Source organism: Schistocerca serialis, chromosome 1 (genome assembly GCF_023864345.2).
Source record: "Schistocerca serialis cubense isolate TAMUIC-IGC-003099 chromosome 1, iqSchSeri2.2, whole genome shotgun sequence".
NCBI lineage: Eukaryota > Metazoa > Arthropoda > Insecta > Orthoptera > Acrididae > Schistocerca > Schistocerca serialis.
The window spans coordinates 1,084,532,366-1,084,557,336 of record NC_064638.1 but is presented as its reverse complement, the minus strand read 5'-3'; the positions used below and the strand labels follow the sequence as shown (position 1 = coordinate 1,084,557,336).

Below are 24,971 nucleotides of genomic sequence, written 5' to 3'. Positions count from 1 at the left end.
TTGTCTTTTCATGCTAAATATCATCTTCTCCTTTCTGAAGAGTTTATTTATCGTAAATGTAAGGTGAATTGATTGAAACTTTTTTCGGGGACAATTCAGTAATCTTCGCAGGCAAAATAAGACAGACAGAGAGAGAGAGAGAGAGAGAGAGAGAGAGGGAGAGAGAGAGAGAGAGAGAGAGGTAATGGTGCGGGGATGGGGCAGGATGAGAGGGAGAGATGATTAAAGAAGGAATTGTTGTAGCATCTTGAATTATGAGTAATTGTTCAAATGGTTCAAATGGCTTTGAGCGCTATGGGACTTAACTACTGACGTCATAAGTCCCCTAGAACATAGAACTACTTAAACCTAACTAACCTAAGGACATCACACACATCCATGCCCGAGGCAGGATTCGAACCTGCGACTGTAGCGGTCGCGCGGTTCCAGACTGTAGCGCCTAGAACCGCTCGGCCACTCTGGCCGGCATGAGTAATTGTTTACTGGAAACAAAACCGAGGGATATACTACATAAAAGGGCAAATGAAACGTGACAAAAAATTAATTTTTCCTTCTATAGAAAGGCATAAAAGTCATATCACTGGAGAAAATAACTACTCGGAAAATATTTTCTTCTTAAAAATAAATAGTAAGAAATTGCTGAATTCCGTAAGATTTAGCGAATTCCCTGACTTGACCAGCTGCTCACGAAAATGCAAAGAAACTCCTTCACATAGTGAAAGAAAACTGAATAAATCTCGCTTGTCAGGCAAGTATTTCACAGGACATAAATTCACTTACAAAAGAATATCCACATCTGGCAACTATCTTATCCGATTCCTATTTTAAAATTCTCTATTTCGCTGACATTTCACTAACTGAATTTCGTAACATTTCCCTTTTGAGGCAATTCACTTCCATATTCTAAGTAAACATCTTGTCTGACAACGTGTCTTTCAGTTGGAACTTTCACTGTAGATGTCAGGGCAGAAATTCTGCTCAGGAGGAAATACGACAAAAATGTTAACTTACTGACAGGTGAAGTTCATCTGGTAAACGGAATGCTAACACTTGGTACTTCTACCGTTGTCCGATATTCCTCAGCGCTTCCAGACGCCGGCGAATCTAGACTTTTTTCGTGAGAACTTTCAGAAAATGGCGGCATGGACGTAAATAATTAAGAAAGGAAGCTAGACATTGACGGTTGGATTTAGAGATTTTGCTCTTGACAGGAAGAAGAAAACACGAGAATATGATTACTTTTTCTATTGAGGATATTCGTTAATCTGCTATGAAGTATGTCTCGCCGGAGATTGAACAGAAGAAGATAATATTAACTCTGCGATAGTTCACATACTCTCCATGAGAGATTCCTTTACATGTACTGTCATAATTGACGAATGACTAAATAAGGACAGCAACATATAGTTATAAATTTGGATTTTATCGAAGGAATGAAACATCTTTCATACAGACACTCTTTTATTCAGATGATACATCAGTTTTCTCACACTATTGTTTTAATAAAGAGAGTTTAAAACGTTTACGAAAAACAGTGTCAGTCAACAACAAAACCGTTTCTGAGTGTTTAAATCTGCGTTCACTGACGATGTACTAATACTGGCATTAACGCTTTACACTGCCCCTCATAGAAAGCCATTGAGAGTTTTAAGCAATTTTCGGAGGGTCTCTTTGTTTCACGGCAGACGCCTACCCCCAGAAGCACTGAATTCAACGACAACACTCCACATAAAAAATTGCAAAATAAATAGTCATCTTTTGTAATAGCAAAACATGAAATTTAGTCCTGGACGCAAAAACTGAATTTGTAACTCATGCCAATGAATGACAATATTCTGTCATTTTCACCAATGAGTTCATACCTTTTTAGGCTCTAAATGCCGATGGGCGCTGATTTTCAGAAAGCAACAGAGATGTGTCACTGGGACAGGCATGTATGGCAGGAAATTCGAAGGAAGAAGATTATGATTTAAAGTTCCGTCGATCACGAAGTCATCAGAGACGGACCGCAACCTCTGAATAGCAGTAGAATGGGGAACGAAATGTTCCTCGTCCTTTTTCAAAGAAAACAACATGGCATTTGCCTTAATGGATTTGGGGAAACTGTGGAAAGTCCTAATGCTTAACTTCACGGAGCGTTGAGGTGCCATCCATCAGAATGCCAGTCCAGAGTGGTAACCAATGTGCCACCACCCTTAGATCGGGGTGAAAAATCTCACTCGAAAGACGCTGTGTGTTTCGCTGTGGATGGCGTGTATAGTCGACAATGAAATATCGTAAGAATGGTATTCGCTCAACTCTATCAGGTTCAACTGCTGTCGAACACAACTGAAAAGCGGTTATCACTGAAACAACAGGTTTTCGTTTACGCTGATGTTTTTCATCTCCGGTTTAACCTGACTTAACACCGCTCAAAACAACAAGTTTTTGGTTTTTTATCGCCATTACTTCTAGTACTAAACGTAAACTTCGAACAAAGATTGAAAAGTACTAATGTAGGTGAAAGAGAGCAGGAGACCACGATCGAGACAGGGATTGAGGCTGTGGCGGAAATCGGTCTGATTGTCTCCAGCAAAGACGGTGAAGTGAATGGCGCGGCGACTGTGAGTTGATGACCTCCCGTCATCGTCACTTTTCGACACCTTGAAGTAACCACAAAACTAAAAGTTCAGTTTCACAAGCTGCAACATAGACGCGAATTCAACAGTGATCCGAGTAAAGAATAAATTTCCTTTACTTTACGTCTATGGCCACAATTTTTTATAAAATATAAAACGGATCTACAGGTGGTCATTGTAGATCGAAACCGGTAGTCTGATGACTAAAAAAGTTTGTGACCATAGACGTAAAGGAAAGTTTCAGTTACTGTCCAAAGTCTATAGCATGTCAATAAAATTATGGAGTGCTCTCTCTCTCTCCCTTGGGAACTTGGGGGGTGGGGGGAGGGGGGGGGGAGCGACTACCCCTTAACTTTTCTGTCCGAAAAGTAAGTTATTAACGAAGGTGGAGAACTTAAAAGTTTGCCAATACTTTATTTCAAGTACGTAAGTAGGATTTACTTCATTTTTTCATGTTGATTGTCGCAATATGAACGATTCCAGTCTAGTCTGTGGTGGAAAAGACAATACATTCAATTGTTTAGAATGTTTCGAAGCAGCAGCCAACCGTTCTTGACAATTGAATCTCTGGCAGCCACTCACGAAAGGCCGGTTCCCACTAGAGCGCGGCAGCGCGTCGTGCGGCAACGGCAGCGGCAACCGTTTTCCGCTTTGACGCGGCGGCTCGCGGAATTGGCGTTCCCATCTGGAAGCGGCAGACGCTAGCGGTAGCCAATGACGGACAGCCACTGGGGTACGGGGCGGGACCCACTGAAACGCCCGGTGCGTTTGATTAACTATATCTTACACCTACACGAAGGAAAGACGAAGTTGGGTGAAGACATACCAATTTTTCATTTTCTGTACAATGTACTCTTTCACATATTTCATTATTCATGTTTTCTCGTTTCACCATATACAGATTTCATGACTACCGTTCATGATTGTTCACATTGAAACAATGTACGACAAAAGATATTACACAGATAGTTAAGCGAGACAAAAATTTAAAATGTGATAACAGCTGCAGGTACAGGAAAACAGTAAGAACACAAAGGCTTGGGGGAAAGGATGAAAGTGGAAGCCACCTGATAGAATTTCGCACAAAGCATAATGTAATCATCGCCAGCACCTTGCTTAAGAATCATGAAAGAATAATACATATTTGGAACAAAGTTTTCGAAACCAGATTTTAAATTATAAGACATTTCCCGGTGCAGACGCAAACCTACAATAATTTATTGGTTACGATCTGCAGTTTACAACTAAAGAGACAGTAAACGGTAGCAAATTAAGAAAATTGAACTTGAGTAGGTCAAGACCCACAGTTTTTCGATAATCTTAAAGTTACTGTAATGCAACGACTGACTGAAACAGAAGAAAGAATCCGCTAAAATATGAATGGATATCTTTGAGAGAAGAAGTGGTGATTGCAGCAGAGTATGTGAACGGGAAGAAAGTACAGCAGAAATCGTTAGATAAAACGTGATATATTAAATTTGACAAGAGGGAAAAATATAAAAATGCAGCAAATAAAGTAGACCATGGGAAATAGAAATGTCTAAACATGACGTTGACAGAAAGTCCAAAATTGCAACGCTATTTTGCACTTGGAAAACATAGGGGAATGAAAATGAGAAAGAACAAAGAAAACTTTGCTCAAAGGAGAAGCAACTGTCAAGAACTCATTTGGCAAGCCAGAACTAAGCAAATAAGAGAAGGCTAGAAAGTGGAAGGAATATTTAGAGAGGAGAGGGGGAGGGGTTGTACAAACTATCATAAGCACAATGTTAGATTCCTGTGAGATGTCTGAACACGCGAGGCAATACTGATCCTAACACTTAGCTAAGTAGACACACTGAAGAACTGCGAAACATTCTTTGAAGCTCTGGAGATGTCATCGATAAAACACAAGACCACAAGATTATTTACAACTTGTACAGAAACAAAACTGCATTTCTAAGACTTCAATGACTTGAAAGGGAAGCAGTAATTGAGAAGGCAGAAGTAGAGAAGATATAAAATGAAGACTGTAAATAGCAAGAAAAGCGTTCTGAAAAAGAAAATTTGTTCACATCGAATATCAATTCTAATGATTGGGTACTACTTTACAAAGGTATTTGTGTTGAGTGCGGTATTTGTGAGGAGTGAAGCCTTGTATGTAAGTGAAACGTGGGCGATGAACAGTTCTGTCAAGAAGACAATGGACGCTTTCAAAACGTGGTGATCAATAAGAATGCTGAATATTAGATATGAGGATCGTGTAACTAAAGAAGAGGTACGGCATTAAATAGAGGAGGAAGAGGAAATTAGGGCACAACTTTGACTACAAGAGGGGTAAGTTGACAGGACATATTATGAGGCGTCAAAGAGTGAGGACAAAGGGGTTGGGTGATAGTATTCCAGTAATAATCATCTGCTGAAATGCTATTCTACTATTTTATCTGTTAATGTAAGCAGTGAATTAACTCTTCCATGCACTCCTCCACAAAACATTTAAACTAAAACTGAAATCAGCTGAACACCAAATCTTTCAACCACTGTCTGACAACTATTGCATTCACTTTCAACTTTCTATAACTATCACTGGCTAGCCACACACACACATACAGATATGAGGAGAACAGAAATAAACAAACATTAGTTTTCAGCATGTAATTCTTTAGGTTGGCAACATGTACATAAACAAACCAAACAGGAAGGACATGAGGTGAATACACTGTAGTTACGACTTCAAATCAGTGTTTTCGGTAAAATGTCTACAGGTAGTGACAGAAGAAAAAAGAGCGAACATGAAAACGTGCTTATGTTCGATAATCTTTGTTTTAATTCAACCTCCAGCATGTGATCAGGTGAGGGGAAACGCAGATGTCCGCCAGAAACTCGATTCACTGTAAGTAATCAGTTATTCACGTAAAAAAAGATGTGAACTGTTTTATAATCTGCAAGTATCACATATCAAAACAAAACTGAATCATTCTAGATTCCACCGAAGATGCCTTAAAGTAAAAGGCGAAACGCGTCTTGAACCAATAAAGTACACTGGATAAAGAAAAAGAAAAAACGTTTGTTACTTACCAAAGGAAATAATCAATAGCTGTAGATATGTAGCAAATTACATCTTATGACATACCAGCAAATTAGTTTCGGTTTAACTTCTCATTACACATGTTATTAAATGCCTTTCAAAAAAAATTCCTCTATCCCTTCTGAAAAACTGTAGTTACTTTCATATCTCGGTAGATAAACAGATTTTGATACATTTATCATGCGACGAAATACTTGACTTTTTACAAGTTATCGTTTGCAAGAAAACACGTTTCGATTTATTGAACCGTTTACGAAATTTGCGGTTGATACAACCACATGGTTTACGACGAGCAGGACAAAGTATCGGTCACGTCGCGAGCGACCCGCGCGCGGTCACCGCACAGCCCATCCGCCGACATATCATTCAACATCTCGAGAACGGTGATAGCTATCGATCTGCTCTCAGCTTTCAAAACAATTTCAATATGTTGACTAAATTTCATACGCCATAATGTATTACCTAAAATGAACTGTACGCAAAGTCCACGCGATGCGTTTTTACCTCTGCACACTCATTAAAATTTCGTGCAAAGGTTTAGGTAAATGCGATACAGCAAGTAACCACGAAGAATAACGAAAAGAAATTCGGTCCTTTATCGAGAGAAGATATCAGGCTGTAACATGCCCAAGAATCAAATTTTTCTACCAAATACACTCCTGGAAATGGAAAAAAGAACACATTGACACCGGTGTGTCAGACCCACCATACTTGCTCCGGACACTGCGAGAGGGCTGTACAAGCAATGATCACACGCACGGCACAGCGGACACACCAGGAACCGCGGTGTTGGCCGTCGAATGGCGCTAGCTGCGCAGCATTTGTGCACCGCCGCCGTCAGTTGCTCCTGGGGTATCGGCGAGGACCATTCGCAACCGTCTCCATGAAGCTGGGCTACGGTCCCGCACACCGTTAGGCCGTCTTCCGCTCACGCTCCAACATCGTGCAGCCCGTCTACAGTGGTGTCGCGACAGGCGTGAATGGAGGGACGAATGGAGACGTGTCGTCTTCAGCGATGAGAGTCGCTTCTGCCTTGGTGCCAATGATGGTCGTATGCGTGTTTGGCGCCGTACAGGTGAGCGTCACAATCTGGACTACATACGACCGAGGCACACAGGGCCAACACCCGGCATCATGGTGTGGGGAGCGATCTCCTACACTGGCCGTACACCACTGGTGATCGTCGAGGGGACACTGAATAGTGCACGGTACATCCAAACCGTCATCGAACCCATCGTTCTACCATTCCTAGACCGGCAAGGGAACTTGCTGTTCCAACAGGACAATGCACGTCCGCATGTATCCCGTGCCACCCAACGTGCTCTAGAAGGTGTAAGTCAACTACCCTGGCCAGCAAGATCTCCGGATCTGTCCCCCATTGAGCATGTTTGGGACTGGATGAAGCGTCGTCTCACGCGGTCTGCACGTCCAGCACGAACGCTGGTCCAAGTGAGGCGCCAGGTGGAAATGGCATGGCAAGCCGTTCCACAGGACTACATCCAGTATCTCTACGATCGTCTCCATGGGAGAATAGCAGCCTCTATTGCTGCGAAAGGTGGATATACACTGTACTAGTGCCGACATTGTGCATGCTCTGTTGCCTGTGTCTATGTGCCTGTGGTTCTGTCAGTGTGATCATGTGATGTATGTGACCCCAGGAATGTGTCAATAAAGTTTCCCCTTCCTGGGACAATGAATTCACGGTGTTCTTATTTCAATTTCCAGGAGTGTAGTTTCCTTGGTATCGGATGATAAGTATTTCATAGCTGCCGCCGCCTCCGCGCCAGTGGTTCGTCGAAAGTTCGTGTGGCCCGGGGTTCCGTACCTGACGTCACGCTCAGCGCGTTCTGTGATTCGTGCCGCGGACCTGGAGCGCGGCTCGCGACAGCGGAAGCGGTTCGACATGGGCAAACCGCGACGCAGAGCCCGCCGCGCCGCGCCGCAGGCGGCGTTTCCATGGCAACCACGCCGCTGTCGCGCGGTTTTGACGCGCGGCAGCCCTAGTGGAAACCGGCCTTAAGTCTACTTTCGTGGTCTGTGAGTGAGCCGACATATTTGGCTCTCCACTTACCGTTCCATCGTTGCTCGTTGTATGAATGATTGTATGTTGTGTGTTGCCTTTCGTTACAAGTTAGCTTAGATGTTAAGGTAATATCAGCAGCAAAACAACAAACTGTTCTTGTTTTGCTGCACCTAACAAGCTAAAACTTGCTAATAATACTTGCGCGAGGAAAAAATCAAGAATTTAGACATTTTCCCTGGATGATAAAAGCGAAAATGTAAGTCTGAACACCGAACCCACGAGTGAAATACCGTCAGCGACCTGAGGTTCACTAATTGGTTGGTCTTCGACTGCAATTGTTTTAACCAATAGGCTATGTACGGTCTTGGTGAAGCAGTCATATTGCTATTTATACCAAGAAAAGCAGCCATCTTGCTACTTATACCAAGAGTAAAGTATTGTATAAGTTGCGGTCAGACGAAAACGAGAAGGATGGAAACAAGATAGTAAACTGTTTATTATTTCAGAAGTAATCTGTCGTAACCGCGACCGGATCGGTCGCGGGGTTGCCGAGGACGAAAGTGCTGCGGGACTAAACGGGAGCGGCCCGCGAAAAAACAAAATCAACGGGAAAGGACGGACAAGAACGACGACGCACGACCAAGCAAGACGTTACGAACAACAACACACAAGAAGCAACGCGCTTACGAGTTAAAACCTCACGAATCAACAACATCTACTTGTACACGGAAACAAAGTAAACACGCTGTCTGTAGGCGAGATGTCGATAGACTCACGCGAATATCACACCGCTCAGCTGAGCGAGAGGCAAGCTCTTAATACATAATAGGGTGCGTCGCTACTGGCCGCTGGAACCACGTGCTCCACCGTGGCGCCCTCACATTATACACGGGCCAGGAGGTTGCGCAGCCACGGCTTACGGCGCAGCGGCTGCAGAGACTTCTAGTAGTGATCCAGGTCCATGCTGTCTGGCGCGGATTCGCAACCCGCGGCGCTCGATGTCAGATAATCGTCATACATCGCTTCCAACATGAAACAAGCTGTCCAGTGCCTTCATGGGAAAACGTTGCCCTTTGCCTACGGAGTCATGATTGTATCCAGGTATGCACCTCTTCGTTCGAAGCAAATCGAGAGCCAAGATTGTCTTTCTACATGGCTTCAAATGTAGGGAATCGCAAGGGGGGAGAGATCGGGACTGTATGGAGGATGTACGAGGGCAGTTCAATAAGTAATGCAACACATTTCTTTTCTCGGCCAATTTTGGTTGAAAAAACCGGAAATTTCTTGTGGAATATTTTCAAACATTTCCGCTTCGTCTCGTATAGTTTCATTGACTTCCGTCAGGTGGCAGCGCTGTACGGAGCTGTTAAAATGGCGTCTGTAACGGATGTGCGTTGCAAACAACAGGCAGTGATCGAGTTTCTTTTGGCGGAAAACCAGGGCATCTCAGATATTCATAGGCGCTTGCAGAATGTCTACGGTGATCTGGCAGTGGACAAAAGCACGGTGAGTCGTTGTGCAAAGCGTGTGTCATCATCGCCGCAAGGTCAAGCAAGACTGATCTCCCGCGTGCGGGCCGGCCGTGCACAGCTGTAACTCCTGCAATGGCGGAGCGTGCGAACACACTCGTTCGAGATGATCGACGGATCACCATCAAACAACTCAGTGCTCAACTTGACATCTCTGTTGGTAGTTCTGTCACAATTGTTCACCAGTTGGGATAGTCAAAGGTTTGTTCCCGCTGGGTCCCTCGTTGTCTAACCGAACACCATAAAGAGCAAAGGAGAACCATCTGTGCGGAATTGCTTGCTCGTCATGTGGCTGAGGGTGACAATTTCTTGTCAAAGATTGTTACAGGCGATGAAACATGGGTTCATCACTTCGAACCTGAAACAAAACGGCAATCAATGGAGTGGCGCCACACCCACTCCCCTACCAAGAAAAAGTTTAAAGCCATACCCTCAGCCGGTGAAGTCATGGTTACAGTCTTCTGGGATGCTGAAGGGATTATTCTGTTCGATGTCCTTCCCCATGGTCAAACGATCAACTCTGAAGTGTATTGTGCTACTCTTCAGAAATTGAAGAAACGACTTCAGCGTGTTCGTAGGCACAAAAATCTGAACGAACTTCTTCTTCATGACAACGCAAGACCTCACACAAGTCTTCGCACCCGAGAGGAGCTCACAAAACTTCAGTGGACTGTTCTTCCTCATGCACCCTACAGCCCCGAACTCGCACCGTCGAATTTCCATATGTTTGGCCCAATGAAGGACGCAATCCGTGGGAGGCACTACGCGGATGATGAAGAAGTTATTGATGCAGTACGACGTTGGCTCCGACATCGACCAGTGGAATGGTACCGTGCAGGCATACAGGCCCTCATTTCAAGGTGGCGTAAGGCCGTAGCATTGAATGGAGATTACGTTGAAAAATAGTGTTGTGTAGCTAAAAGATTGGGGAATAACCTGGTGTATTTCAATGCTGAATAAAACAACCCCTGTTTCAGAAAAAAAATGTGTTGCATTACTTATTGAACTACCCTCGTATAAGGACTTCCCAGCAAAACTTCTGCAGTACACTCGAAACATCCTTGACTAAATGTGGGCGGGCCCATATATTTCGACTACGCTGCAGACGTTTCGCCGGGGAGCCTTTACACATCCCCAATATAGTCCCGATCTCTTTCCATACGATTTCCATATTTAGGGAGCCCTGAAGAAAGACATTCATGGCCGCCTCTTTGCTTCGGATGAGGAGGTACACTTCTGGGTACAATCTTCTCTCTGCAAATATTTTTCCATGAAGACAAGCGACCGTCTAGTCTCACAGCGGGATATTCGTAAATATATTAACAGTTATGATGACTACCTTTGCCGGCCGGTGTGGCCGTGCGGTTCTAGGCGCTTCAGTCTAGAACCGCGTGACCACTACGGTCGCAGGTTCGAATCCTGCCTCGGGCATGGATGTGTGTGATGTCCTTAGGTTAGTTAGGTTTAAGTAGTTCTAAGTTCTAGGGGACTGATGACCACAGATGTTAAGTCCTATAGTGCTCAGAGCCATTTGAACCATTTTTGACTACCTTTGAAGTTTCCTTACTTTTTCTTACAAACTGTTTCCTTTTGCATGTGACTGCCCCTTATAAGGACGCGTGAAGAGTACTGAGCCATGAACCGATGTCAATTTTGGAACTGTTGTAATGCTAGGTAATATTAAATGGAATGTAGTTTTATAGTTAATTAAAAAATCAACTTCGTTGATAACTATAGTAACTGTCGTTGCATTATATGTATTGTGAGTGTATCCTTATTTTCTTTCCTTTTTCTTTTTTTAGAAAAAGATTACTGGGTATATAGTTCAAATTTAACTTCTCTTCCAAGGACCATTACAGACATTCATTCCTTACGTGATGTCGCAAGTTTGTTGCGCCTCCTCCCGTTTTTAATCTGTTGAAGCAAAAGGAGAGTACCGATCTCTTTTACCAGTTTCTGTAATAATTCAGTATTTAAGGGCAGTGGGAGTTCTACGAATCATCATTACTCGTTTCTTTTAAAAAAGTTTTGTTTAAAAAACAAAAATTTTAGCACTGCTATTATGACGAACTAGTATGCCGGCGTTTATTATGTTACTAGTAAAAATGAGAAAGCCTGTAATAACCGAAACCAAACAAATACCTAAAAATACCGATAATTCAGAACTAAAATACTAGATTCATTGTCAGAAATTAAGGGACTATGATTAACACACGAAGGAAGTGGCTTCCAGAACACTTATTCGACCGGTTTTTGAGCACTGTTCATTAGTATAGGACCCTTACCGAACAGGATTAACACAATATACATTTCATCTATCACTACGACGATTGGAACTTAAATAGTGGCAACTATTTACTCACAACCGATACAAAAGAGTTACATGTTTGCACCTGTTTCTGTCCTCCAAAGTAGTCACCAGCTTTGTGTAGAACTCGTTGCCAGCGATGTGGAAGGCGTAGTGTACCGTTAGCAGAGCCTGTTCTATTGATGGTGCGAATGGAGGGGTCTACTGCCTGTCGAATCTGTGCTATTTATAAGAGGGTAAACATCGTATAAAAAGTTGGATAGCACTTGGTGTTAATTTCTTTTCTTTATATGAACGCTTCTTAGAACCAAGTATCTGATGAGGTGTGAACGTAGCCGACCCCTTGAGAGAAATGCCTGGTTATACATAACACAGCACAGTAGGCAAGACGTCCAAGAGGAAATTGATATGTTTCGTTTAACAACCTGACATATCTTAGGAGGCAGCTACAGAGCACGCTGTTAATGCGTTGTCTGATTTATTAGTAACACGATAGTAAAAATATTTTGTGTGAAGCCTACTGTCTTAGGACGCTACCAAATGGTTCTGACCTTCGTGATCAAAAGAAATGTAATTCTGGTAGTGGCTCAAGTAAATTATGTAGCATCTAAATCTCCTCGTCTGAAAATTGGTTCTAATATTAGGATCATTCGCTATCTCAAAGGACTGGCAACCCTCTCTAATTATTTAACGCTTCACTGAAGTGTTCCAGATGAATAGCCGGATGAACGACTGCGGTATGACGTGTTATCGCTTTGAAATTCTGGATATAAACTGTTTACAAGAGGTTTGAACTGCTACGTCACAAATTATTTTCGTGTAGTTCTAGAGTTACTTGGCTGAGAATAATGTCTGAGAAAGGTGAGATCACTTTAACATTTTTTTCAGAAATAGCATGGAGTCTTTACCGTCACAATATCTGAAATTATAGTTTAAAATTTTCTAAATTTCGGTCCACTAGGTACCTGTAAGCAATACATTGACCGATAACATTTGTCCTGAGTTGTCTAAAATGGAAAATGTGCAATTAAATCTGTTGTTACTATACTACCTAGGATGTTAGTAGCATCAGGCAAATTTGTATGCTTCATAAATCTGATGGTTACCTATACATCATGATACTCGTCTACGAACCTACTCAGCATCTTATTATGACTGACACTTTGGCAGTTACTTGTGATCACACTGTGTTTATCATAAACTGGCAAGTCGTACAATTCTTCGGTTAATCTGTAAGTACGGTCTTAACTAGCAGTGTGAGTACTCAATGACGGTGAATACGCAAAGCAGTCTACTTCGTTTGTGCACAGCTAGCGAAGTATTTCGTTGTTCAGGAAAATCAGCAGGACGATAACTTTGTCATTTTTCGCCCAAATAAGTTGTTTTCCGCATTCTCTACCATACCCTTCAACAGATAATGGCAAGCAAAACACACAACACACTCACACAAACACAAACACACACACACACACACACACACACACACACACACACACACACACACACAGACGCACGGGCGTGAGCGCATGTTGTTGCACAATGTTATCATTGCGATACTAGACGTAGTGAGTTACACGAGAGTTTCAGGAGAAATTGAATTGCTCCCTATCTTCAGTATGTAAGTTTCTTTGTTTAATAGCTATAATTTTTGATCCAGGATTCAGTTTAATGTTTATCCGGAGGCTAAACAATGTACTCTAGAAGAACCATCATGCAGAGTTCTTGGTAACTTATTTAAGAGTCCTCAGATTTAACAGAATACACATCGGAGCTTTCTCCTTATCTCCGTAAGAGAAGTTATAGAAAGAATTTGCGGCTAAAGAAATGGAAATAAAGAGAATTTTTGCAAGTGGTGTAATCCTCTAGCCCGTAGGTCAGTTGAGGCATGTCAGAGCTGGCTATTTTGCTGTTCATCCTATGCGAAATACTCAGTATTAACTTCTAACTGCAATCAGAACAAAGACAGTTGACATGATGGACACTGGCTGGTCAAAACAGGTTTTTGTGATTTTTGTTGCAAGAAAATAAAAGATGATAATTAGTTACTCATACTCTGTTGACAAAGTGTCATTTTTTTAAAGAAAAAACCTTCGTAAGTAGTTGAAGATTACCTGTACTACTTCACGTCATTATGCTTTCATTTAATTATATCACACGAGTATTTCCGTCTTCTTTGATAAGTTTTGATCGTTTCTCGCCTTTTGTAAGGTACAGTGTCTTCATCATGGGACCAGAATATTCCAGCTTCAGTTAAAGGAGGAGAAACATGTAACAGAAATTTGTAGGTTCCAGCAATGTCAGTAACATCTTTACTTTTTTTTACCTTCTTTTCATTATGTACGACATCTGTAGTTATAGACTCTCCTGCGTTTTTCAGTCTTATTTTCTCATTTTCTCTCTTTCTAGATCACTCTCTCTTCATTTTTGTTTCTCTTTAAATAGTTAAGTAGTGTAATGTGGTGTTGGCGTTTGAGGCTGTACACAAAGTTATTTTTGGAAGAAGGAACAACTTGATCAATAATCTGCGGATCTTAACAACAAATAAATATTGTGAAATACACCCTGTAGTAGCTTCCAAGGTGATATGTTAAAACATCATCTTATTAATGAATAAAACATTAATATTCATAATTACATTATGGATATTAGAAATATAAACAATTATAAGTGGTGTTCCTTTCTAAAATTTGTGTTATGATGGACAATTTCGTAATTTATTTTATGTCTCTTTTGCACTGTTGGTGTTACCTTTAAACATGTTCTGGTTTCATATCACAATGAGTGTACTTTTACGCAGTGGTACATTTTTTGCACGAATACAAAAAGTTACTAACAGCGGCAGGTAGCCATATGCGAGACGAAAGAATGGAAAGTAATTAAAATTACAGGAACTTTTCACTGGCAGAAGAAGAGATTGATGGATTGACGAGGTAATCTATCAGCATGCTCTTACATTCAGGGTCAGATTACATAAACGCTGTCTACTTTGCACACCTTATAAGTGATACTCTGTACTGTTATATACTGGTAAAGTATTGTCCTAATAGATTTGTGGTGTCACTGCTGACCTTGAGACTTCCTCTTGCACAGTACTCGGTGACGATGCAGATGTTTGGCGGGTCGGTGCACGCCCCGATGAAAGCGTTCAGGTTGTCGTGTCGCAGGTCCCTCATCTGTCAACAGTGAACGGCAATACAAGCCCATCACTGTCACTTCTTTTCAGTACACCCTAGAGACTCAATACAATGAACACTTTACAGAAGCTAAACTTACATCGTATTCACTCACTGAAAGTTGTTGGCTGTATATCGCATGCAAATATAAGTATTGGAAACAGTCGGAGAAATACTTATAAACACATACAGCCTGACAGCCAAGTTCAGTTATGTGGTATTTACTAAAACAATAACCAGTTATTAATATTTTCATCTTTGCGAAAAGCATTTGGTGAAGTTATTTTACACTACTGGCCGTTAAAATTGCTACACCAAGAAGAAATGGAGATCATAGACGGGTATCCATTGGACAAATATATTATTCTAGAACTGACATGTGATTACATTTCGCGCAATTTGGGTGGATAGATCCTGAGAAATCAGTACCCAGAACAACAACCTCTGGCCGTAATAACGACTTTGAACGCCTGGGCATTGATCCAAAGAGAGGCTGGATGGCGTGTACAGGTGCAGCTGCCCATGCAGCTTCAACACGATACCACAGTTCATCAAGAGTAGTGACTGGCGTATTGTGACGACGCAGTTGCTCGGCCACCATTGATCAGACGTTTTCAGTTGGTGAGAGATCTGGAGAATGTGCAGGCCAGGGCAGCACTCGAACATTTTCAGAATCCAGAAAGACTCGTACAGGACCTGCAACATGCGGTCGTGCATTATCCTGCTGAAATGTAGGGTTTCGCAGGGATCGAATGAAGGTTCGAGCCACGGGTCGTAACGTCCACTGTTCAAAGTGCCGTCAATGCGAAAAAGAGGTGACCGAGACGTGTAACCAAAGGCACCCAATACCATCACGCCGGGTGATACGCCAGTATGGCGATGACTAATACACGCTTCTAATGTGCGTTCACCGCGATGTCGCCAAACACGGATGCGACCATCATGATGCTGTAAACAGAACCTGGATTCATCCGAAAAAATGACGTTTTGCCATTCGTGCACCCAGTTGAGTACACAATAGCAGGTGCTTCTGTCTGTGATGCAGCGTAAAGGGTAACCGCAGCCAAGGTCTCCGGGCTGATAGTCTATGCTGCTGTAAACGTCGTCGAACTGTTCGTACAGATGGTTGTTGTCTTGCAAACGTCCCCATCTGTTGACTCAGGGATCGAGACGAGACTGCACGACCCGGTACAGCCATGCGGATAAGATTCCTGTCACCTCGACTGCTAGTGCTACGAGGCCGTTGGGATCCAGCACGGCGTTCCGTATTACCCTCCTGAACTCACCGATTCCATGTTCTACCAAAAGTAATTTGATCTCGACCAATGCGAGCAACAATGTCGCAATACGATAAACCGCAATCGCGAAAGGCTACAATCCGACCTTTATCAAAATCGGAAACGTGATGGTACGCATTTCTCCTCCTTACACGAGGCATCACAACAACGTTTCACCAGAGAACGCTGGTCAACTGCAGTTTGTGTGCCGGCATCTCATGGTCGTGCGGTAGCGTTCTCGCTTCCCACGGCCGGGTTCCAGGGTTCGATTCCCGGCGGGGTCAGGGATTTTCTCTGCCTCGTGATGGCTGGGTGTTGTGTGATGTCCTTAGGTTAGTTAGGTTTAAGTAGTTCTAAGTTCTAGGGGACTGATGACCTAAGATGTTAAGTCCCATAGTGCTCAGAGCCATTTTTTTTGCTGTTTGTGTATGAGAAATCGGTTGGAAACTTTCCTCATGTCAGCATGTTGCAGGTGTCTTCACCGGCGCCAACCTTGTGTGAATGCTCTGAAAAGGTAATCATTTGCTTATCACAGCATCTTCTTCCTATCGCTTAAATTTCGCGTCTGTAGCACACCTTCGTGGTGTAGCAATTTTAATGGCCAGTAGTGTAGTTTTAAATGCGTAGAGAGCCGCTACGAATTATATGAATTACAGAATTTTACCACACTGATTGTCTTTGGATGGATTGTAGCTTCTCTTTACTTTACTTATATTGGTGTACAGTTTCGAATATGTAACTGTTGTCAAATGCATGCCTGAAATACAACTCACTATTTTGTTACACCGGTATTTACTCCAGACATATGTTGGGGAATGAGCTCAGAGTCGAAACTGTACTTTTCCACTACGTCATCCAGTTACACAAAGTGTGGCAAACTGTTACCACCGAGATAATTTTCTGAAGTATTTCGCTTGTTTGAAAAGTCGTTTCACATGTAATGGTGTGACTGTAAGGTATAAAACTGCGAACGAGAAACTGCTAAATGAAGAGCTTAGTAGTAAAACATGAATGTTGCGTTCATAACTTGAACAGAACATAAACGTCCGGAGAGGGAGATGGATGCAACTACATTATGGAACTTCAGTGCGCCTCGTGGAGAATCGGATTTATGGTGTGTACAGTTTCCATTAAGTCCCTGTTGAATTACGTGCTTAAAGCCACGCCTACTTCCGTCGTTTACCCCGCTTTTCGTGACTGAAGATGAGAAAACAAATGCTGCTCACGATTCCTCTCCTGCCTTGGGGTACCACCCTCTGACACGGGAGGTACAGCAGCTTTAAATTAATGTGATTCATCCTCGCTCATTAGAATTCAAAACAGTTAGCTTCTTTCAACGGCGCGAAATTAATTTTGTGCAATTGAATCTCCGAAACGTTTTTGCAACTAATTTGTCCAAAATGCTGAATAATCAGTCCTTTCCTTTCATCGATCCATTGCGCCTGCCTTAAAAAGGCTGAAAAATCTGCGTGTTCTTTCATTATTGCATTTCGCCTGCCGTGAAAGTTTGAGTGACTGTTTCTCCTTTTAATTTTCTGTCTCGGCCAGAAAGTGTCGAATATTTCTTTCAGAGCAGCTTTCCACCTTCAGACTTCCGTATAGGTTCTATTGCAAGTGTAGGCGGTACATATGTAGTGAAAGTGTTTATATAAAAAAGCTTGCACTCCCTTTGCCAGTAGGTTGATCGACAAAGATAAGAAACATGAGCAGAAAATAGCTTCCTGTCCCGCATTTTAAGATCCCATATTTTAAATTTATAAATTTTTGTTTGAAAAATTATGAGGTGTCCCAATAGTTAAGAGACAGTAAAAGTAATGTATGAGTTTTAAATCAATGATAATTAAATCGACACCCTAGCTGCACACAGGTTGGATATACATTATTGGGGACATCTTGAAAATGCGTGCCCCGACTGGGACTCGAACCCAGGATCTCCTGCTTACATGGCAAACGTTATATCCATCTGAGCCCCCGAGGGCAGATAGGACAGTGCGCCTGCAGGGATTTATCCCTTGCACACTCCCCGTGAGACCCACATTGGTTCAAATGGCTCTGAGCACTATGGGACTCAACTGCTGAGGTCATTAGTCCCCTAGAACTTAGAACTAGTTAAACCTAACTAACCTAAGGACATCACAAACATCCATGCCCGAGGCAGGATTCGAACCTGCGACCGTAGCGGTCTTGCGGTTCCAGACTGCAGCGCCTTTAACCGCACGGCCACTTCGGCCGGCTGAGACCCACATTCCCAACATGTACACACCACTACATTCTTTCGGGAACAGATACTACCTTCATATATAGTGAAAATATGGCTACCTGGCAATTGACCGTCTTGTGCAAATGCACATGCTATGCCCCAACTCGTACGGGACTTGGTAGACTAATCTGCCACGAGTAATGAGTGTGATGGGCAAGCATCTATTAGGCGCACTACGAATGTATTGGTGTGGGCATGTTGGGAATGTGGGTATCACGGGGAGCGGGCAAGGTATAAGTCCCTGCAGGCGCACTACCCTCTGTACACTTGGTGGCTCAGATAGATAGAGCTTCTGCCATGTAAACAGGAGATCCTGGGTTCGAGTCCCGGTCGGGGCACACATTTTCAAAATGCCCTCGGTGGCTCAGATGGATAAGGCGTCTGCCATGTAAGCAGGAGATCCTTCGTTTGAGTCCCGGTCAGATGACGCATTTTCAAGATGTCCCCAATAATGTATATCAATGCCTGTTTGCAGCTAGAGTGTCGATTTAATTATCATTTATTCAAGAGAAGCTGCACGGTGATCAGTGGAATCTGTTCTTTCGGGAACAGATACTACCTTCATATACGTATGAGTTTAGTTTTTTGTGTTGCAAAACAGCTTATGATGGACAAATTAAAGCGTTTAAATTATCTGATATTAGTAATTACAGTATTATGAAAATAAGAGATCGCTGCTCACCATACAGAGGAGATGTTGAGTTGCGGACGGGCACAACAAAAAGACTGCTGAATTTGTGAGCTATCGGCGAAAGGGCCTTCTTCTAACGTAGAAAACACTAACTCTCCCTCTCTCTCTCTCTCTCTCTCTCTTTCTCTCTCTCTCTCTCTCTCTCTCTCTCTCTCTCACACACACACACACACACATATATACACACAAACAGACAGACTTTCATGCAAGCACAGCTCGCACACAAACGACCACAGTCTCTGGCTGCCGAGGCTTGACTGCAAGCAACTGCGCCTGATGGGAGAATCACTATATTACCCCTAACCCGTCCCAACTCTTCCTTACCCCCACTGCCCAGACTGCTTCTCTCATAAGGTGCAGCTGCTCGCAGTCTGGGCTCAATGGCCAGAGATGCTGGTCATGTGTGTGAAGTCGCGCTTGCGTGAATGTGTGTGGGTTTTCTATATTAGAAGAAGGGCTTTTGGTCGAAAGCTCACTTAATTAGTATTCTTGTAACTGTTTGTGACTCAATATCCCCTGTATATGATGAGTAGCAGTATATCATTTTCGTAATACTTTTGTTATTCTGTACTGGATTTTCCATTGCTTGTTCATACTGATAATTATGTATTTAACGAAAGCTGATTTTTTTAGAGTAGTTTTTTTCTGACAGACAAATTTCAGGTGTTCACCCATCATCAGCAGTATCTGTATTACAAAAGACACTTATGTATTGTGATATATTTATTGGTATAGTGTATATAGCAGTGCTTTGTGAGTAGGGGAGAGTGTCGTACCTGGAGGATGGTGTACTTAGGAATATGTGATTTTCCTGGTCGGTGTTCGAATATAGTGACTGTTTTTAGAAACATGTGAAGGGAAGCACATTAGAAACCGCCATTAGCCGTTTAAGGCATTTTTTACTGTATTGTCATTGTGAGACATGTGGCTGTGTTTTGTGCAGCTTTTGCAAATACTACGAGTTCTACATTTTTAAATACTATATACTATCAGGGGCGTTCGAATGAAAACGAGACGGACAGAAAAAAGTATGTAAATTGTTTATCATTTCAAAATTAATCACCGTAACTATTAATACATTCATCAGATTGTGAGACAAGATGGTCAATGCCATCATTGAAAAGTGTTTGCAGTTGTCATACCCAGTTGTGCAATTCTTCATCTGTAGCAATTCGAGGACCATCAATATTTTTCTTCAGGGTTCGAGATATATGGGAATCGCATGGGGAGAGATCGGGAATGTATTGAGGATGCGTGAGACCTTCCCACCGAAAATTCTGCAGTTTGGTTGTAACGTACTTGACAACATTTTGGTCCGCTCACAAAGAGCTGCGTGCCTGGGAGCAAACATGATTCCATAGGCAACCGTAGACACATTTTACGTAAAGATATTGGGGGTCTTGTCTCACATTTGGATAAATGGTATAATAGTTGCCGTGATTACTTTCGAAATTGTAAAGAGTATATGTACTTTTCACCATCTGCCTCGTTTTTATTTCACTGCCTCTTATTTGTCAGACTTACTTGGAGGATACAGTTAATTCCTCAGTTACAGAGTTTTACGGTGAGTAAAAGCAGTACATTTTTAGAACTATTTACATAATGTGTATAACATTAATCCATCCTTTGTTGGTCGTGCACCATCTTGTACCACGAAACGCAAGAAGATCATTTACCACAGAGCACGTGATATTTGCGAATGAACAGAGTTGCTTTAATGTTTCAACAATTTTCCCTACCTTGAAAATGGAGATTTGTGTTAGTTTCCAATAGCTTCTATTTCAAAATGTTTTTAACTTGTAACTGGTTCTTGGTAATACTTCCTCTTAATTTGATTTCACCAGTTATCGGTCTATAGTTCATTAATAATCTAACACAGAAAAACTGAATGCAATAAAACTTAACTCTGTCCGAAAAGACCTTGAAGGCTCATGGTACCGACCGGCCGCCATGTCATCCTTAAACCATAGGCGTCACTGGATGCAGGTATGGAAAGGCATGTGGCTGGCGCAGTGCTTTCCTATCCGTTGTCAGTTCACGACATCGGATTAAGTACAATACTGAGAAAATTTTCTCGGTTGCTACACCTTTACAGCACAATGAAAGATTCCTTTCTAAGTACACAACCACGTTCTACATGTGAACAATTTTTTACAAGTGGGAAAAATTTAATTTTTTGGAGTAATTTTTGCGGAAAGACTACAGCAGACATAAATTGAATGCTGTCATTTCATAATGGCGGCCCGATAAAACACAAAAAAATCTTACATCAAGTATGTAATTATTAATACGACATATTTGCAATTAATACAAACTGCACAGTACCGTATGTACAAGACATCCGATATAAAGGGGATATAGAATGCGGATTCGCAATAGCAGGAAAAACATTTCTGAAAGAGAAACGCTTGTTAACGTAGTTTACAAATTTAACTGATAAGAAATATTTTCTGAATGTAATTGTCTGGAGTGGAGGTCTTTACTGTGAAACGTGGACATCATTTAAGGTAAGAACATAATATAAGCTTTTTAAGTATGGTGCTATGGAAGTATGGTGAATATCACGCGTGTAAATCGAATAATTAATAAGGAGATTGGGGAAAATAGTTATGCTACAACCTGACTAAGTAAAGGTTTTGGTTGATAGGGTACATACTGAGGCATCAATGAAGCGTTAATATGATATAAGACTGAAGAACAGAACAACAAAGAACTATTTATCGCCTTGTAGGCCTAAAATATGTTCTCAAAGTTAATAAGTATTCTAAAACATCAACTTTTGCGTTTTTGTTGCTAATCATGAAAGTGATCTACCAAGGAGCGATAGGAGAAATTAATCACGTGACACATATAGTGGGGTAAAAGAATGGAAACCTTGTGGTGCCCACCCTGATGGACACCTGTTGTACGTTTGTCAAAAAACATAAACAGTGCTGGTCGCTTACGGCGTCAGCCTTCCTGGAAACTTTCCAGTCCTGCCACGCTGTTTGAGCACGGGAGTCCCTGATGGAGTAAATATTGTGAGCCGCCTGAGACGGCGAGAGAAAAGTTCTCTGCTGAGGATGCTACCGATACAAGTCGCATAAAAGGTAAAATGAACGACTCGAGATGGTAGAAAGGCGGAGGGAGACACGATAAAAGTACGATTTCTGTAACTAGCCTCAGAATATCAGCGTAAAAATGACACATGTAATATCCGAAACAACGGCACATTATTTAGCGATAATAGATAAAATGTAAAGTGCAAGTGGTCCATTAATCTTCCATTTACAGTACAAAAGATTATTACAGAAAACATGCTCAGTAAGCATTTAAAAAGAAACCATCAAATCTTAACAGCAGAAAGAGTAAGCTGGTTGTAGAAGTGTATGTAATACTATGAACTAGTGGAAACAATAAACCATGTATTTGATGAGGCAATGAGTACATGTTGATGCTTTATTTGAAATTCATTGATGTGAATAAAGCCTTGTTCTTCGTTTCAGCTACTTTCATGCTGAAAACTCTGAACAAACAGGGCATATACTCAAGATATCTAACGTACAGTTAGACTACAACGTGACCGGAAGGTCCGTTAATATTTGAAAATTTATTCTTTACGAAAAAGTATAGGTAGATAAAAATTGACACACACATCTGAAATGACGTGGGGTGTTGTTGAAATCACTAAATGACGAACAGATGGCGCTTCGTATGACACAAAAACAATGATTAGCATAATAATTGATTTCTAGCAAAGATGATATTCTTTATAATAAATGCTGAACACGTAGGCCGTCATTCATTAACAATACCCGTAGTTCAGAGACAATGTTGTGATCAGAAGTGTACATCGTATCAGTGCGTTTGGTGAGAAATTGCAGTCGCTAAATCTGTGACTCTCAATAAAAATTTTCTGGGTTTGTGACAGCATTATCAATATGTAAAACTACCAACGTTTCTCTCACTGTTGCAAATGACCTTCTTCAGGACGTTTTTGTTTACAAATACCCCGAAGAAGGTCGTTTGCAACAGTGACAGAAACGTCGGTAGTTTTGCATAATGACAATGCAGTCACAAACCTCCCCCCACCCCCCACCCCCACCCAAAAGTATTGACTGTGACAATGGCCGCTTAAGCCTACGTTTATATCTGTGGCTGACTGTTCATGATGACGCTGGATTTTATCCGGATAGCATTGGAGATACGCGTTAGTGCTCTCCAAGGAGAAGTGCATGGAATGCCGGTGCAACCTGCGACTTCACGAGCGCGGACTTCACCATGTAGAGATGAACGTGCTGAAGTCTCCATTTCTTCCTGAATTATCCGATTAGCAGTAGCACTTGTGTCTCGTCGCCCATATAACTCGTAGCTCCGAACTTCGTTACCATTTTCTTCATAGTGTCACTTGCCACAGGGCCGTTATCCGTTCGAATACCTTTCTTATGGAGGTAGGGTCGTAAAAGTATATTAACAGTGTATTCATCCTGTTGGTAAAGCTTCACCAACAGTTCCATTTTTGGTAGAGTCAGCGTGCCACGATTGCTGGCGCATCAGAATCCCCCTCTCACTACAGCTCTTTTTATACACGATTCCCATGCGGCGTCACTGAAGTGCTGGTATCTTGTGCTACCTGTTTACCGGTTTTTGCACTAGTTTGTGGTTTCATTGAAACTCCACATCATTTCAGGCACGTTTGTCAAGTTTTACCTTTCTGTCTACATGATTCCGTGAATTGCATTTTAAAACGTTAGCAGACTTTTGGTTAACTCTGTACTTTGAAAATGCAAAACATTAAAAAATGGAAAAGGAATAAGCCAGGATGATTCCATTCAATCAATAACAATTTCTGCATCCCAGGAAAATATTTTTTAAATCGTTTAATTAAGATGAACAAATTCATTGGTACAAGTTTGATGGTACCACTAGTAACTACAGAAAGATCAAACTAAATTTTAGCTAGTATGCACTACTAAAATAATCCGTACACTTTATGCAGCACGAAATGACGAGCAGAAAGTTGTGTTTTTACTGACTCGTCTAAACAGTGAAGTTGCAACCTAGTTGTCAGAGTTGCATCAAAGACTGACGACAAGAGGACTGCAGCACTTTCACGGGCTCAAGAATCTGGACGGAATAAGGTATGTATTGAAACCACTGTTGCTGTCAAGTTCCATTCGAATGCGGCGCATAGCTTTATCAGCGATCGATCTGCTGCTTCTTCATGCAAAAACATTTTCATCGAAAAGTAGGAAATTACTTGTAACACTTACTCAAAATATCTTCCCTGTTTGGTTACTTTTTTGGTACAAAAACTTTTGATTTCAACTTCCCAGCGAAAAGTGCCGAACGCTTTCTGTTCTGCATGGCTCCCAGGAATAGACTTCCGCAAGCGGGGTAGGGGATGGAACACCAGGAGCGGGGAGAAGGGGGGGGGGGGGGGGGAGACAAGCAAGTCTAGTCCAATGCAGATTAAAACACTGACGAGAGTTCCCACGTGGAATGCTACCCCTGCGTTAATTTCTACCAATACAGTCGACAAATGTGTCTTTTAAAACACATGTTGAATTTTCTTTATGACAGGCAGTAGTAAAAAAAGCACAAAAAATAACACAACACATCCTATAACATTTTCAGATGACAAGTTGTTATAACCGAAGTATTACAGACGGAATTAAAGTTGTGAAGTTTTTTAAAGTTTAATTTCCATTTCCTCTCTCTTGAAGAATTTTGATTTAGCGATTTTTTTACTGGCTGTTTTTGTTGATACTCAGCGAAAGTTTCTACGTGCTCTTTTTTTCCTAAAGCTCATTTTAATCTAGCGATTTTTTACTAGCTATGTTCGTTGATGCTCAGCGAAAGTTTCTATGTGTTTTTTTTTCTAACGCTGAATTTTAATCTTCAGTTATTATTGACGAACGACAAAAATATCTTTCGTGAATATTTCCTAATATATTTCCTGGCGTGGTCGATACAGTTAATGGAGTAGTACGAGGATGTTACTTCAGCATTAATTCAGTATAAGTTGCATCCATAATTACATTAA

At 41.8% G+C, this 24,971-nt stretch overlaps 1 protein-coding gene across 1 annotated transcript in view; it reads right to left on the bottom strand.

The window, feature by feature from the left end:
* The window catches only part of LOC126416031 (guanylate cyclase 32E), an 809,394-nt gene that overhangs the window by 163,151 nt on the left and 621,272 nt on the right, over positions 1 to 24,971 (bottom strand). Inside the window, exon 13 of the mRNA XM_050083488.1 lies at positions 14,614 to 14,718. Coding sequence (XP_049939445.1) covers positions 14,614 to 14,718 — 105 coding nt within the window. The remainder of the gene's footprint in view (positions 1 to 14,613; positions 14,719 to 24,971) is intronic.